Source organism: Phyllostomus discolor, chromosome 6, assembly GCF_004126475.2.
Source record: "Phyllostomus discolor isolate MPI-MPIP mPhyDis1 chromosome 6, mPhyDis1.pri.v3, whole genome shotgun sequence".
Classification (NCBI taxonomy): Eukaryota; Metazoa; Chordata; class Mammalia; order Chiroptera; family Phyllostomidae; genus Phyllostomus; species Phyllostomus discolor.
The window spans coordinates 159,562,704-159,577,714 of record NC_040908.2 but is presented as its reverse complement, the minus strand read 5'-3'; the positions used below and the strand labels follow the sequence as shown (position 1 = coordinate 159,577,714).

At 36.4% G+C, this 15,011-nt stretch overlaps 2 protein-coding genes across 2 annotated transcripts; both read left to right on the top strand.

Moving 5' to 3' along the window:
* Positions 1-2,671: 2,671 nt before the first annotated feature.
* Positions 2,672-7,311, top strand: LOC114499084 (olfactory receptor 1020-like). The gene is made up of 2 exons (XM_036029441.1): positions 2,672-2,914; positions 4,784-7,311. Exon 2 carries the CDS (start codon positions 4,814-4,816, stop codon positions 5,750-5,752), a length of 939 nt encoding a protein of 312 aa, XP_035885334.1. The 5' UTR covers positions 2,672-2,914; positions 4,784-4,813; the 3' UTR covers positions 5,753-7,311.
* A 5,324-nt stretch (positions 7,312-12,635) lies between these two features.
* LOC114500365 (olfactory receptor 1030-like) lies at positions 12,636-14,010 on the top strand. The gene has a single exon (XM_028517040.2). It carries the CDS (start codon positions 12,642-12,644, stop codon positions 13,578-13,580), a length of 939 nt encoding a protein of 312 aa, XP_028372841.1. The 5' UTR covers positions 12,636-12,641; the 3' UTR covers positions 13,581-14,010.
* Positions 14,011-15,011: the final 1,001 nt, after the last annotated feature.

Here is a 15,011-nt window from a genome sequence, read left to right as displayed (position 1 = left end):
AAGAAACAACCAAACAGAAAAGAATGAAGAAACAAGAATTCAAAAAAATGAGGAGAGGCTTAGGAACCTCCAGGACATCTTTAAACGTTCCAACATCCAAATTATAGAGGTACCAGAAGGGGAAGAGGAAAAACAACAAGTGGAAAAGTTATTTGAACAAATAATAAAGGAGAACTTCCCCATCTGGCAAGGGAAATAGACTTCCAGGAGGTCCAGGAAGCTCAGAGAGTCCCAAAGAGGTTGGACCCAAGGAGGAACACACTAATGTAACAGGGTGCAGCCAAGAGGGGAGCCTCAAATAGGGATCTGTAATAAGATCCAGAAGATCCTGGAGATAATTGGCTCCACACCACAGGGCCACACCTGCCCAGAATCTGGCAGCTGTAGCCAATTGTGAGAGGAGCCGGAAATGGGGCTTCAGAGGAAGATGGGTGCTGGGATTTAAACCGAGATGTGGCAGCCATTTGAGGGGGAGAACCATGCACAGCCCTGAAGGAGGAGAACCATGCACAGCCCTGCAAGAGAGAACCACACAGCTTTAGCAGAGTGAAGACTCTCGAGGCCCTGAGGGAGAGAACCACGCGGCTCTGGCAGAGTGGGGACCCCCGCAGCTTTAGGAGATACGGTACTCTGGACTGGGCAAAGGGGGAAGGAAGGAAGGACTATGTCTGTTTGTGGGTGCTTTAAGGGACTTTAGGATTTTTGGTGAAGACATTAGGACCCTACTTTAAGTTTGCATAGCATTAAATAAACATTTCCTTTCCTTTTCACAAATCTCTGGCATTGAGAGATGTCTTTCCTCTGGTGGCGGACATAACGGACCTGGGGGCTTCTTTATATCGTCTCAGGTCCCCCCCTTGTTTGCTCTGTAACACTAAGGCACATCATAATTACATTACCCAAGGTAAAAATGAAGGAGAGAATTCTAGAAGCAGCAAGAGATAACGGGATAGTTACCTAAAAAGGAGTTCCCATCAGAATGTCAGCTGATTTCTCAAAAGAGATCTTGCAGGCAAGAAGGGGCTGGAAAGAAGTATTCCAAGTCATGAAAGGCAAGGACCTACATCCAAGATTGCTCTATCCAGCAAAGCTTTCATTTAGAATGGAAGGGGAGATAAAGTGCTTCTCAGATAAGGCCAAGTTAAAGGAGTTCATTATCACCAAGCCCTTATTTTATGAAATATTAAAGGGACTTATCTAAGAAAAAGAAGATAAAAAATATGAACAGTAAAAAATGACATTAAACTCACAGTTAGCTACAACCATACCTAAAACAAAAGCAAACTAAGCAAACAAATAGAACAGGAACAGAACCACAGAAATGGAGATCACATGGAGGCTTAGCAACAGGGAAGTGGGAGGAGGAGAGAGGGGGAAAAGATATACAGAATAAGTAGCATGGACAATAGGTAGAAAATAGACAGGGGGAGGGCAAGAATAGTAGGGGAAATGTAGAAGCTAAAGAACTTATGACACATGGACATGAACTAAAGTGGGGGAATGTGGGTGGGAGGGGGTGGGCAGGGTGGAGGGGAGTGAAGGGGGAAAATGTGACAACTGTAATAGCATAATCAATAAAATATGTTAAAAAAATAAAAAAAAGAACACATGGTCAAAACCAAGGGGGAAGGTGGAAGCAAGGAGGGAGGTGGGTTTGGCTGGGGTCAGAGGGACTGGTGGAGAGAAAATGCAGACAACTGTAACTGAACAATAATAAAGTAATTTTAAAAATCTATTAATGAAAAATCTAAAATGCAACATGTAATGGAGATATAGCAGGCAAGAAAACACAAGTTTCTTCATCTCATGAAACATATATTTAAATAATGTGTGTGCATATATGTACTGGTGTGTGTGGTGTATGTGTTTGACATGGATGTGAGTGGTACTTTGAATACAAATAAATCAGGAAACAGAATAGGGAGTGGTGAAGTCAGAGAAGAGCTCCCTGTGGAATAACATTTCATCTATATCTAAATAATGATAATATCATGTGAATGTCTGTGAATAAGCATTCTAAGTATGCTACAGTAAATACAAAAACCCTGGGGCAAGATTCTGCTTGGTTTGCTAAAGGAACAGTAAGGAGGCAAATATATGTGGACCAGAGTGAGCAAATGATAGGAGAAAAATGAAATCAGAAGAGTTGTGAAGGATCAGCAGGTAACATAAGCCTTGTAGGACATAAATAGGTTTTGGACTTCATTCTTTCATATGATCCTGTAATAGCTGTTCTTGCCCAACTCCAACTGCATGCTGCATGAGGAAGTCACAAGAATGATTTTGTTGGCAACTCTACCAGTACCAAGGATATTGTCTGCTCCATAAAACAAATTCACTACATTTATTGAATGAATCAATTAATGAATGCGATGAGAGCCATACTCTAGTAGAGATGAGTAGGGATCATATTTTGAATGGAATTCTGAAGTTTGGAGGCAGGATCTGGTCAATCCTGTGCAATTTAATTCATTGTTATGTTCAATGGAGTCTCAGGATCATGAAGCAATATTTGTATTTCTCTAAATGCCTAAGTTACCTCCCAGGGTATACTTGATTCCCTGGGGAGAATGTAGTTCAATTACGTCAGTGAAAAATAAATGCATGTTTTCATTTTGCATCAGCACATTTCTAGCCTTAGACTTCCACGGAGAACAAATCTCATGAGAATGATCATGCCTTTAATAAGGTTGACTTTCTGGCTTAGATTCAGCAGCAACATTTTCTACTCTTTGTTGAAATCATGACTTAATTCTATCATAGCTGATTCCTTTATGCCACTTCCATTTTCATCAAAGCTATAAACTTCACATTAAGAGACAGAAAACTTGTATACTCCCAAAAACAAATAAATAAAACAAAAGTAAACTAGTAACCACCACTATTTCCAGTGAATATTTCTTAAGAACAAAAGGTAAGATGATTTAATTTTTAATTTATCTCAGTGTTCAGATATAGAAAGTTTCCAAGAGGACTCAAAAAAATTCAAGTTAAGACTAAATATCTCAATTGTAATATGTCTGAAACACTGAATTTTTGTTACCAACTACACTAATGTGACCTTTTATTCAGAAGAAATTTAGAATTTCATAGAATGAATTTCAGAGAATTTCAGAGAATATATGCATACACATACACACATGAATGTATGTATACATGGATATCTATGTGTATATAAGTATGTTTATGTGTGTGCAAAACAGGTAAGTTTAATTAATTTTGTGTAGAAAGAGTGCCAAAACACCTGGCATACATAATGCCTTCTGAAGGGCATTAAATAAAATAATTTTATGCTTTTATATGTATAAACTGAGAAAATGCTTATAACTTTCAAACTTCATTATACATATTTATATATGTATATACACATATAGGCTCATATATATCATAGAGAATATAATTCTATTTATATCAATTTATATTTTTTATACATGTAATGTGTGTTTGTATACATACACATAAAGCAGAGCTCTATGAAATGGTTGCAAAAATTTAAAAGTGATTAGTTTACTGTAAGGAAGAATTTAGCTAATTTTAGAGACAGAAAGATTAGTTAAAAGACTATTGCAATAATCTAAGTGAAAGAAGATGTTGTTGGCTTGGGCCTTGGTTGTAGGAATTCAAGTGGTGGGAGCTAATTGTCTTATTGATATAGATATTTTGAAAATAGAACTGACAAAATTATCTGTTAGAACAGTGATGGATTGTGTGAAAAAGAGATCAATTTTTCCAATATTTACTTGTCTTCATTTGAGCAGATGGAAGTACTGAGTTGTCATTGACTTAATTTTTGGAACAAATTAAGGGAGAACATAAAGACTTCAATTCTGGGTCATGTTGAGTTGTTATTTAGTATCAATGCAGATATGTGAGTAAGAAGTTGATTATAGGTATGGAGAGTGGAAAAGAGGTCAGGGCTGGATATTTAAATTCAGGTGTTGTAAGTATACAGATGATATGTAAAACCATGAGACTGAATAAAGACACAAAAGTTGAGTATAAATAAAAAGAGGAGAATCAGGACTGAGCTCTGAGCTACTCCAACCTTAAGAGTCATGGAGAAGAGGTGAAATAAGCAAAGAAAGCTGAAAAGAAGAAAATCAGGTAGGAAGAAAAGTCAAAGTCTGGTGTTCTGGAAGATGAGAGAAGAAACTCAAGTAGTAAGCAATGAACTCTGTCAAATGTTACTGGTAGATTAAGAAGGTGAGGACTGGGAATTGACCACTGGGTTTGGTAACAAAGATTCCTGATGACTGACAAGAGCAGTTTCTGTGGAGTAATGTGGTTAAAGCCTGACTTGAGTGGGCTTAAATAACAGAAAATTGGGAAACAGAAATGGATACAGCAATGGATATTCAGCTGTATCACTGTATGATATTTTTAATTGCCAATGAAAGAAGAAGGGAATTGGATAATAGCAGATGAAGACAGAAGGATCAAGCGAGGAGGAGAGAAAAGTCAGGAGGTAGAATATGGACAAACCAGGGTCAATGATTAAAGACTTAACATACACATGTGCATACACACATTGCATTTTAAAAGGCAAAAGCTTTATATGATCTGAAGAGAAACCAGAGTATCACACATTACATTTTAAACAAAATAGGTTACTGAGTTTATTTAAGGAAACATTTTTTTTACTGCAATAAGAAAATAAAAAAGTTTAATGCATATGTTCCCAAGACATCTTAGAAGCAATGTTACTTATAGCCAAGAATGAGCTATTCAGTTTTCCTGGTATTGTTTTTTATAATTTATTTCTTTGATTTCTTTCTTACCACAGCATATGAATGATCCATTCTGAGGCAAAGGTATGAGCAACCATTCAAAAGTGACTGAGTTTATTCTTCTGGGATTCAGCAATCATCCAGAGCTACAATCTCTTCTTTTCATGATGTTTCTAGTCATCTATATTATCACTGTGTTGGGAAATCTTGGCATGATCCTATTAATCAAGATTGACTCACGTCTTCACACTCCAATGTACTTTTTTCTCAGTAACTTGTCCCTTGTTGACTTCTGTTATTCTTCTGTTATTGCCCCTAATATGCTGGTGAATTTCTGGGTGGAGAATCCAGTCATTTCATTTAATGAATGTGCCACACAGTTCTTCTTTTTTGGTTCCTTTGCTGGTATTGAAGGGTTCCTGTTGGCCGTGATGGCCTATGACCGGTATGTGGCCATCTGCAAGCCTCTTCTCTACACAGTTACTATGTCTCCCCGTCTTAATGTCCTTCTGGTGTTGGCCACGTATCTTGCAGGCTTTATAAATGCTTCCATTCACACTGGCTTCACCTTCCAACTGTCTTTCTGCCATTCAAACGTCATCAATCACTTTTTCTGTGACACTCCACCCCTCCTGAAACTCTCTTGCTCTGACACACATATCAATGAGGTTGTCATTTTTGCTTTCGCCAGTTTTAATGAGTTGAGCTGCCTTCTGACTATTCTCATTTCTTATCTCTACATCCTCATTGCCATCTTGAGGATCCATTCTGCCGAGGGAAGGCACAAAGCCTTCTCTACCTGTGCATCCCACTTGATGGTGGTTACCATCTTCTTTGGCACAATCCTGTTCATGTATCTGCGTCCCAGCTCCAGCTACTCAATGGATCAAGACAAAGTGGTGTCTGTGTTTTATACAGTGGTCATCCCCATGTTAAATCCTCTCATCTATAGTCTTAGAAACAAGGAGGTCAAAGCTTCTTTAGGAAAAATTTTTAAAACAACCTCTTTTCACTTCTGTACTTAGAATCACAAAGCATGGGATGTTAGCACACTGAGAGAACACAAAAATAACCAAGTTTACCTTCATTCACCCTGGCTCCATTGCATTCTACGATGAAGTTTATTTTATTTTTTTCTGATAGTGGACCAAATGTCCCAGGCATCATGGGGAACGTGATTATTCTGTATAAATTCCACTTATTTCACTGAATCTATGTGCTTGAAAATAACCCAATGTCCCTACTCAGAGGTGTAAAGCCCAGTAAAAATGTAGGTGGGACAAAGAAAGATTGAGTGGTGGGAGGAATGACTCCATTTTTGTCTTTGTTTGTTGACTATAATTAGATGGTGGTGTTTGTAACTCAAGAGAACAGGTGATAAGGAGTAGGCCAAGCCAGAATATGATCAGAGAACTAAAACCAGGCTTAGTGACTGCCTCTTATCCCTAACAAACCAGAGAACAATACCAGAACTTAATCCCAATATAGGTGCCAAAGTCAAGCGTTTTTAACCTGGACAAGTAATCTAGACTGCTGAGGGAATAATGGGAACAAGTTGCTGTGTAAATATAAGGGGGAATCACAGAACAAGAAATAAAGTTGATGGAGCAGAAGTTTCTGGGACTTAGCAGAGACATTCTTTGTAATTCTTGAAGACACAGTGTCATGTTGTTTGATCTTTGAATGAGTAAGCAGTTTAAGTTTAAAGAGCTAGGGCAAGTTGGACATTCTTTCCCTAATGCCTTAGCAAATAACAACACACATATTTATTTGACCGCTACTTTCAATTTAATTGGCACAAATTTAAAGCTTTCAGTTGGTCTAACTGGTATTTTCATAACTGGGTTATCTCCCCAGTAGGACTAGATTTTCTTACAGAAAATGACCACAGACATGTCAACGGAAAATGTTTTAAACTGTGCGGGATTGGGTTTAATATGCTAGGTGTGATCCTAGCATAACCCTTTGTCATCGAAAGACTAGTGTATCCTAGTGTAAAAGCAGCCACTTAAAAAAGACCAAGTAATAATTTTGCTTTCAGATACTGCCTATGATTTTTGATAAGATCTAAACATTTAACCTTCCCTTATTCTGCTTTTCAGACATTGAATATTAAAAACATATTTTTGGTTATCAAATGGTTCTTGTTCACCTCATTATTTTTTCAGGAGACCTTCTCATATTTTAAGACACAACACATGTAGTATCTCCTCTATGATTCCCCTGACCCTCTGTTGTCCCTCCCAAAGCAGACCCACGCCCATTTCTGTGATTTTAGAGATATTGCAACTTTAATCAAGTTCTTACAGAAAAATAATGAAATACATTGTAATGTTTCCTGACATAGATAAAGCTCTTTAAGAAAAAAAAGTTTTTATATTTACCTTCATATCTCCATGGCTCTGAAATAAACCATCAATAAAAGTTTTAAAATTAAGAAAGGGTCATTGCAGTTTAAGGTGCAGGGTGCTGGAAGACAAACTGTTGCTTCTGGCATCTGAAATGTAGACTATCCAGTAACCACAATTTTAAAAAGTCAGTGTTAGAAAACTTTTGGATCTGTTTGATAATGTTTTATTCTTTTTTTTTTTAAAAAAACAGATTTTATTTATTTACTTTTAGAGAGGGAAGGGAGGGAGATAGGCATAGAGAGAGAGAACGAGAGAGAGAGACATCAATGTGTGGTTGCTGGGGGTTATGGCCTGCAACCCAGGCATGTACCCTGGCTGGGAATCGAACCTGCGACACTTTGGTTCGCAGCCCGTGCTCAATCCACTGAGCTACACCAGCCAGGGCGATAATGTTTTATTCTTTAAAAAATAGGCTGTTTTATCTTTTTTATAACTAAATATTTTAATAAACAGATGCTATCTTAGTGTCCTATGTATGTAATTTTACACAGATGTGATGTCAACATATAATAACAGAGTATTCAGGACTTTTTCCATGAAGGAACACACAGTTAATTCAAACTAACATGGACCTGGCCCCCCAGGTCTCTCTCTCTTTCTCATACATGGGTTCACTTATTCTCTCACAGACTTTTCCCATCGTAGCCTCAAGTTTATATATTTTTAGAGCTGTTACATTGCAGTCAAGGGTGAATCTTTTTAGAAAGTACAGTTGCCTGAAATGGCTCAAATGTTTATCGGGTTGTCAACTGAGAGTATCCAAACCTGTACAGAATTTTTGTAAGAGTTTGTTTTAGCCACACTGATGACATTTCCAGGGAGCAGGATCTCAAATGCTCTGAAGAATGGCAGTTTTGCAATTTATTTATACCTTTGGAATTAAGGAAGGGACATAAGGAAGATTACATGAAAGTGGAAGAAAGCCATGTACTGACTCAAGATTCTGCACTCCTTGGAGGGTGGTTACATTTCCCAGGGGTATGAAAAAGAGGCTTACTCTGGCATTTCAAAGGTGTGTTAACATAGTTGTACAAAACAATGGACAGAGCTTAAGGCAAAGACATAATATGCAGCTTTTCTGGGAATCAATTTAACATTATGTTTTAAGGAGTCTTACAAGTGTTTGTATACTTTTGCTCAGATATTCAAATTTTAACAATGTGCTGAAAGCATAATAAGATACTTTGGATGACTGGGGTGGGGGTGGAAATGCAGACAACTGTAATTGAACAACAATAAAACAATTAAAAAAAGATACTTGGAAGGAGATTTTCATTGTTATGTTCATTTTAAAACGAAGAAAAGGAAGCTAGTGATACATTAAACACAGGCAGCCCTCACTTGGCAAGGTACCATGTTGTGCAGACTAGAAACATGTCCTTGCTTAGCATGGGTCTCAGTTCCCACAGCATTGTGCAAAGTGAGGCCAGCCTGAATTGAGTAACTGGCTGGGCACTGGCTGATGGAACAGAGGCTCCTTGTACATAACTAGGTCCCCTATAACAGTGGGATCATAAAGAAGAGTGACTGTCACATGATAGACATTTGCATTTAAATTTACCCAGACAGTAAAATGAGGAAGTTCCCAATTAAGGCAAGGGCAAATCACCTTATATAGGTTTTTGTGGAAAAAGAAGTTTACAACATTATGATAACTTTGCAAAATGGTGGGATTAACAAAAAGTAAGACTTGTTCTTTATATCTGTGTACTAATTTTCTATGATAACAAATTATTAATTTTATGAGCAAGAAAACAAACAAACACTGCATATTTCTTTTTAGAGAATATTTTATTTATTTATTTTTAGAGAGAGGACAAGGAAGAGAAACATCTATTGGTTGCCTCTCACACATCCCCAACCAGGGACCTCTCTTTGTTGTTGGGGACAACAAAGCCATATGCTCTGGCTGGGAATCGAACAGGAGACTTTTCAGTTTGCAGGCCAGTGCTCAATCCACTGAGCTACAACAGCCAGGGTAAAAAAAATTACATATTTCTAAGATCATCCAGATCCCACCATTTAAAGTGAAAGGATTTTATTTAATAATGTTAGAACTTAAATACAAAAGTAGGAAGAAGCAGGGGTTCAAAACTGCTCTATAGCAGTATTCTAACTGCTATTATTTTTCCCTTTAAAAACATTGTGCTTCTGAATAAGTTGAGATTCTTCAGTGCTACCTAAAGCTAGACTTATTTGTTTGTTAGGAATTGCGGTGGGAGCAACTCCTACTTTAACTGGAGTAGCATACATGGAGTTTGACTTAGCTCATAGGTGTCCCTAATTAAGCCATGGAATTGGAATCCTTGATTTTCAAAATGTGTACCGCCACAGTCTGATCATGACAAAAATGCCTGATCAGGGTATAGGAGGAATGGATGACTCTCTGTAGACTGGTTCTACCATTGTCAGTGAAGGCAAATCTTCATTCAGTAGCATTTACTTCTGCAGGGCTTGTACTGTATTTACTCAGGTTCTGTTTTTTTCCACATAGATTACTAAGTCTCCAACAGCAGTTAACCTCTCCCTGTCATTTGGCATTCTGTCCCTTCCATCTCCTTTGATCCAAAGCAACAACTGTCTTTTTAAAGCTCATACAATTATAGTATACATTGCAGAATTACAAAGTGTTATTTCTCCACCTAATATACTCTTTTATCTCACAAATGTCTTTTTATACCAATTGATTTCATCTTTCATATATATTGCATATTCATATTTTAATTTGTCATACTTTGATGTCACACTTTATATTTAAAAGTCTTATCTACTCTACTTTCAAATATTACATATTGAATCTTGAAACAACTTGTCAGCATTTTCTTTGCTATCAGTAAGATCTAAGGCAAAATTATATCTTATATGAGCTGCTACAATGAATTTCCTTTTTCCACAATTGAAATGATATATATTTTTTAGATTTATTTATTTATTTTTTAGAGAGGGGAAGGGAGGGAGAAAGAGAGAGAGAGAAACATCAATGTGTGGTTGCCTCTCACGTGGCCTGCAACCCAGGCATATGCCCTGACTGGAAATCGAACCTGCAATGCTTTGGTTCGCAGCCCGAGCTCAATCCACTGAACTACGCCAGCCAGGGCACCAATGATCTTTTATAAACATGATCACATCATGTTACTGCCTTGGTAAAATAGTCTGAGAATTTCCATCATACTTGTGCAAAAATTTAAACTTTTTACCAGAGGGTACAAGGTCTTTTGTGGCAGTTCTTATCTCCCCATTCCAAAGTCTTCAACCATTTTTCAGTCCTTCTTCTCCTGCCATGTTGACCTTGTAGATGTTTGTTGAAATTCTGAGCACGTCCTTACCTCAGGACCTTTGCACATACTGTTCCTCTGTTGAGAATGCTCTTTCCTCAGACCTGTGTCTCATTTCATCACCTCATTGAGTTTCTCTTCTAATAACACCTACCTTGAAAGACATTGCCTTACCACTTGTCTGTTAGCTTCAGCCCAAATAGCCTTGCATCATGAACCACAATCTAGTTTTCTCATATCTTTTATTAATTTTAAAATTATTATTTACTTACGTGTTTCTATTTATAATATATTTCTACTTCTAGTTCTGTATTGGCCGGGCAGTGGCTATTGTTACTAGTTACTAGGGAGAGCTAGAGCTAGTTCCCGGTCATCTTCTTCCCCAAAACAATACCAGCACAAGTTTGTTGGAAGGACTCAGGCACTCTAGCACTTTTATTGTGAAGCTATAGTGAATAAGAAGGAAATTGAGCTATTATTCTCTTCCTTCTACCTCTGACATTCTGCTCATTTCTTTTATTGTCCAAATTCAGCTGGATAGTAGTTACCAAAAGAGTTCTATTGATGCAGTCTATAAGGGTCACATTCCAGGTGGACAAAGCAAGGTAGAGAGGAAAAGACATGTAAGGTGACAAAGAGAGAATCACCAGCACAACTATATTATCTATATATCCACAATGTTCCTGGAGCTATTTATTATTGTTCTCATTAAAAATATAAATCACAAGGCTCAGCATTAGTAAATTACAAGGTATATTAAGGATAATTATTCTCCCACTGGTTTTCCAGACTCCCAAACTTTCCCATTATACCATTCACTATTTTATATCACATGATGTAAATAAGAGAAATTAATATTTCTCTCAAGTCAAAGAATATTAAGACACTCAGGAATAAGTTAAAATAAATAATGAGTCCCATTACTTCATTTATTTTGGGGGATATGTTTCTCTAATGATATTGGAGAGTGGGAAAAAATTATGTCCTCAATGAGCTTAGGATGTACAAAAGAATACGACCATTGTGATTTTTAATATTCTTAATGACTTTCTGTTAGAAATAATTGAACCATAGGGATTTGGTCTCTATATAACAATTCTGTTGTAAACACTTCAGATTCTTTATATCCATGCTGTCATTGGGAATTCATTCTTTTTTCTCAGGTAAGATTAGCTATTGTAAAATACATTTTGTAATTTAGAAACATTTTATTCAATAAAATGAAATTATGAGTGAAATATATTCTGATGAATTAGTAATTGTCTTGAATTAAATTCTACTATATCATAGTATTCTCAGAGTAAAGGTATTTAAAATGTACAATGGAATAGCATTTACAATGAGAAGAGAAGTAGACCAAAGAGAACAGTCATCCCATCAAAAACCATTGATTGCCTCTGCTTGGGAAAACACTGGTCTGGGTGCTACTAAGGCTATAGCTACAGATTAGACACACTCCTTCTTCCTAAGGAACTCACACTTTGATGGGATGCATTTTTAGACTGTCTGGATTTTTTATAAAAAATTACAGTAGCTACAACTTAGGAAGTACTTACATGTCAGACATATTTCTAAAGTTTTTACTTTTACTCCCTGACATGAAGGAAGTTGCTATTAGTAAGCAGACTTTATATGTGAAAAATTGTAGGCAAAGAGAAATGAATGATTTGTCCAGGTTTCACTAGGAATTAGAGGACAATGAACATGCATTACAGGGTGAGGAAACAACTTGAAAACAAACTTGAGTTTAGAGGGCAGGTAGACAGATTGTACAGAAATGTGTGCCATATATCAGTTCCATAGGCATAAATCCATTCAGCAGTGAAGAGCAGATGAGTTTCAATAATGATGCATTAGATACTACAAAAAATATATTGAAAAAATGGGAGTACAATTGTAAAGAAAAGCAGTGCTTAAAGATATTGTAAAAAATTGTAACTAACAAATGTGATAAATAGTTGCAGAAAAGATAAAGCATTTTCAATTATGAATAGATTTGCAGTAAAGCATTAAACAATATGACTGCCTTTATGTAAAGAAACTAAATTATTTTAGATATTTAAAATATCAATTGCATGGTCACTAGGCTACTTCTTTATGCCACATGCATTTTCAAGTTTGAGAGGAGAGGAGGAAGAATCAGAGGACATGATGGGGATAATGGATGAATGACAAAAGGCATGAGTCTCTGTTTCCTTGATTTAGACCTTTGAAACCAAGCAAGCACAATGTCAAAGAAGAACTCCACAGAGGTGACTGAGTTCATTCTCCTGGGTCTGACAGATAGAGCAGAGCTGCAGCCTGTCCTTTTTGTGGTGTTCCTGGTCATCTACCTGATCACAGTGATTGGCAACGTGAGCATGATCTTGCTAATCAGGAGTGCCTCAAGACTTCACACTCCAATGTACTTCTTCCTCAGTCACCTCTCCTTCCTAGATCTCTGCTATGCCACCAATGTCACTCCTCAGATGCTGGTTAATTTCTTATCCAAGAGGAAAACCATTTCTGTCATTGGTTGCTTTATACAATTCCACTTTTTCATTGCCTTGGTGATCACAGATTATTATATGCTCACAGTGATGGCTTATGACCGCTACATGGCCATCTGCAAACCCTTGTTATATGGTAGCAAAATGTCCAGAAGGGTCTGCATCCTTCTTACTGTGATTACTTATACTTATGGCTTTGCAAATGGTCTGGTCCAGACCATCCTGATGCTTCGTCTTTCCTTCTGTGGACCCAATGAAATCAACCACTTTTACTGTGCAGACCCACCTCTGTTAGTCCTTGCCTGCTCAGATACTCATGTCAAAGAAATGGCCATGTTCGTGGTGGCTGGTTCCAACCTCACCTGCTCTCTCACCATGATTCTCATCTCTTACATTTTCATTTTCACAGCCATTTTGCGAATTCGCTCTGCTGAGGGAAGGCGCAAGGCCTTCTCCACCTGTGGGTCCCACCTGACAGCTGTCACTGTCTTTTATGGGACACTGTTCTGCATGTATCTGAGGCCCCCTTCAGAAACATCTGTGGAGCAGGGTAAAATTGTAGCTGTGTTTTATATCTTTGTGAGTCCCATGTTAAATCCTTTGATCTATAGCCTGAGGAACAAAGATGTGAAAGAAGCAATTAGGAAAGTTATCAAAAATAAATTGTTTGCTAAGTAAAGTAAACATTTTGGTCATAGGTGTGCAACATGTCCTTATTGTCTGACCAAGTAATGAGCACTTTCATTTAACTAATTGCTCTTTCATATAATTAGCATATGGAACTTGGAAGGATGTGTCAAATTATTTGCTAGCATTACAGAACCATGTTAGTAAATAACAAAATAATAGTACATAGAAATTCAAAGATAACACCAGAAGGCATTGTTATTGCTCTGTAAAGTCAGTAAAGAACAGATAATACCATCTATGATCTCTTACTGGTACACAGTTATAAAAGGCAAAATTATCAAATGATGCTATGGCAATGACCATTTGTTAGATTATTATAGTGGTTAGGAATTTTGAAACTACTTTCCAGGAACTTCTTAACCATGACAGATGAGATTTGTTTTCTTCTTCCCTTTTACTAATTATATTGGAAAGAAGATCTTTGGGTAAGTCAAAGTTTTTACGCTAAGCATAAAATGCCCCATTTTATTTAGAAGGTTTTTGTTTTAAACCAGCATATATATATATTCAAACAGGTTTTATGTTTTTATTTGAACATTTTTATTATGTACTATTTCCACATACAAACATATAAAAATAATAGAAAGTCCTCCTATGTAAGACTAACCAATCATTATTAAGTCTACATACACTGCCACTTTTGTTTCAATTTTTTCAGTCTCAGATATTCTAAAATTGAGTCTTTTTTTTCCTGATTCTCTTCTGCTCCCCACTTCTTATATTAAACTCTAATATGAAGTTAGTGTTTCTTACTCTTATGTTGAGTAAGAGTAAGTTTTGTTACTTGTTAGTATTTCTGAATCCACAGAATTATGTTACTTTTTAGATTTAAAACAATATAAATAAAATTGCTTCATATATTTTTTATTTATGTATTATTTATATTTTCTGCAATTTATTTTAGTTTCACTACACATTGTTAAACTTATCCTTTGTGAATCATGCATTAAAGTTATTTATGTTGACTTAGCCTTTTCTTTTTTAGTTTTTATTTTATTTCATATTATTTTATTTATTTTTTATTGTTCAAGTACAGTTGACTTAGCATTTCCATAGATGTATGGCATAAAGGAAAAGTGGGTTTACAGTGGTGAGTACATGAAGCAGTATTGATAAAGCTGTTATAATAATCATAACCTGTATGTCTTTTTCCATATGAACAACTGGAAACCTACTTTTGCCCCAGCTTATAGCTTATGTCAACATATAAATGTGCCACAATATATTTATCTATTGTACTATTTCAGGGCAGTTACATTTTTCCAGTTCATGATATGAATAACTAGCAATAAAATTTGAAGTGAAATTCTGAATGTATTCCTGTTCAGGAGATCCTCTCATGTATGTATCTAACATAATTTCTAAGTCATGAGACATGAGCATTTCCTAGATGTAGCCAAACTACTTTATCAATTTACA

Excerpts from the sequence above, each read along its gene's own strand:
- LOC114500365 (XM_028517040.2), top strand. The coding sequence starts at position 12,642 with ATGTCAAAGAAGAACTCCACAGAGGTGACTGAGTTCATTCTCCTGGGT.
- LOC114499084 (XM_036029441.1), top strand. The coding sequence starts at position 4,814 with ATGAGCAACCATTCAAAAGTGACTGAGTTTATTCTTCTGGGATTCAGC.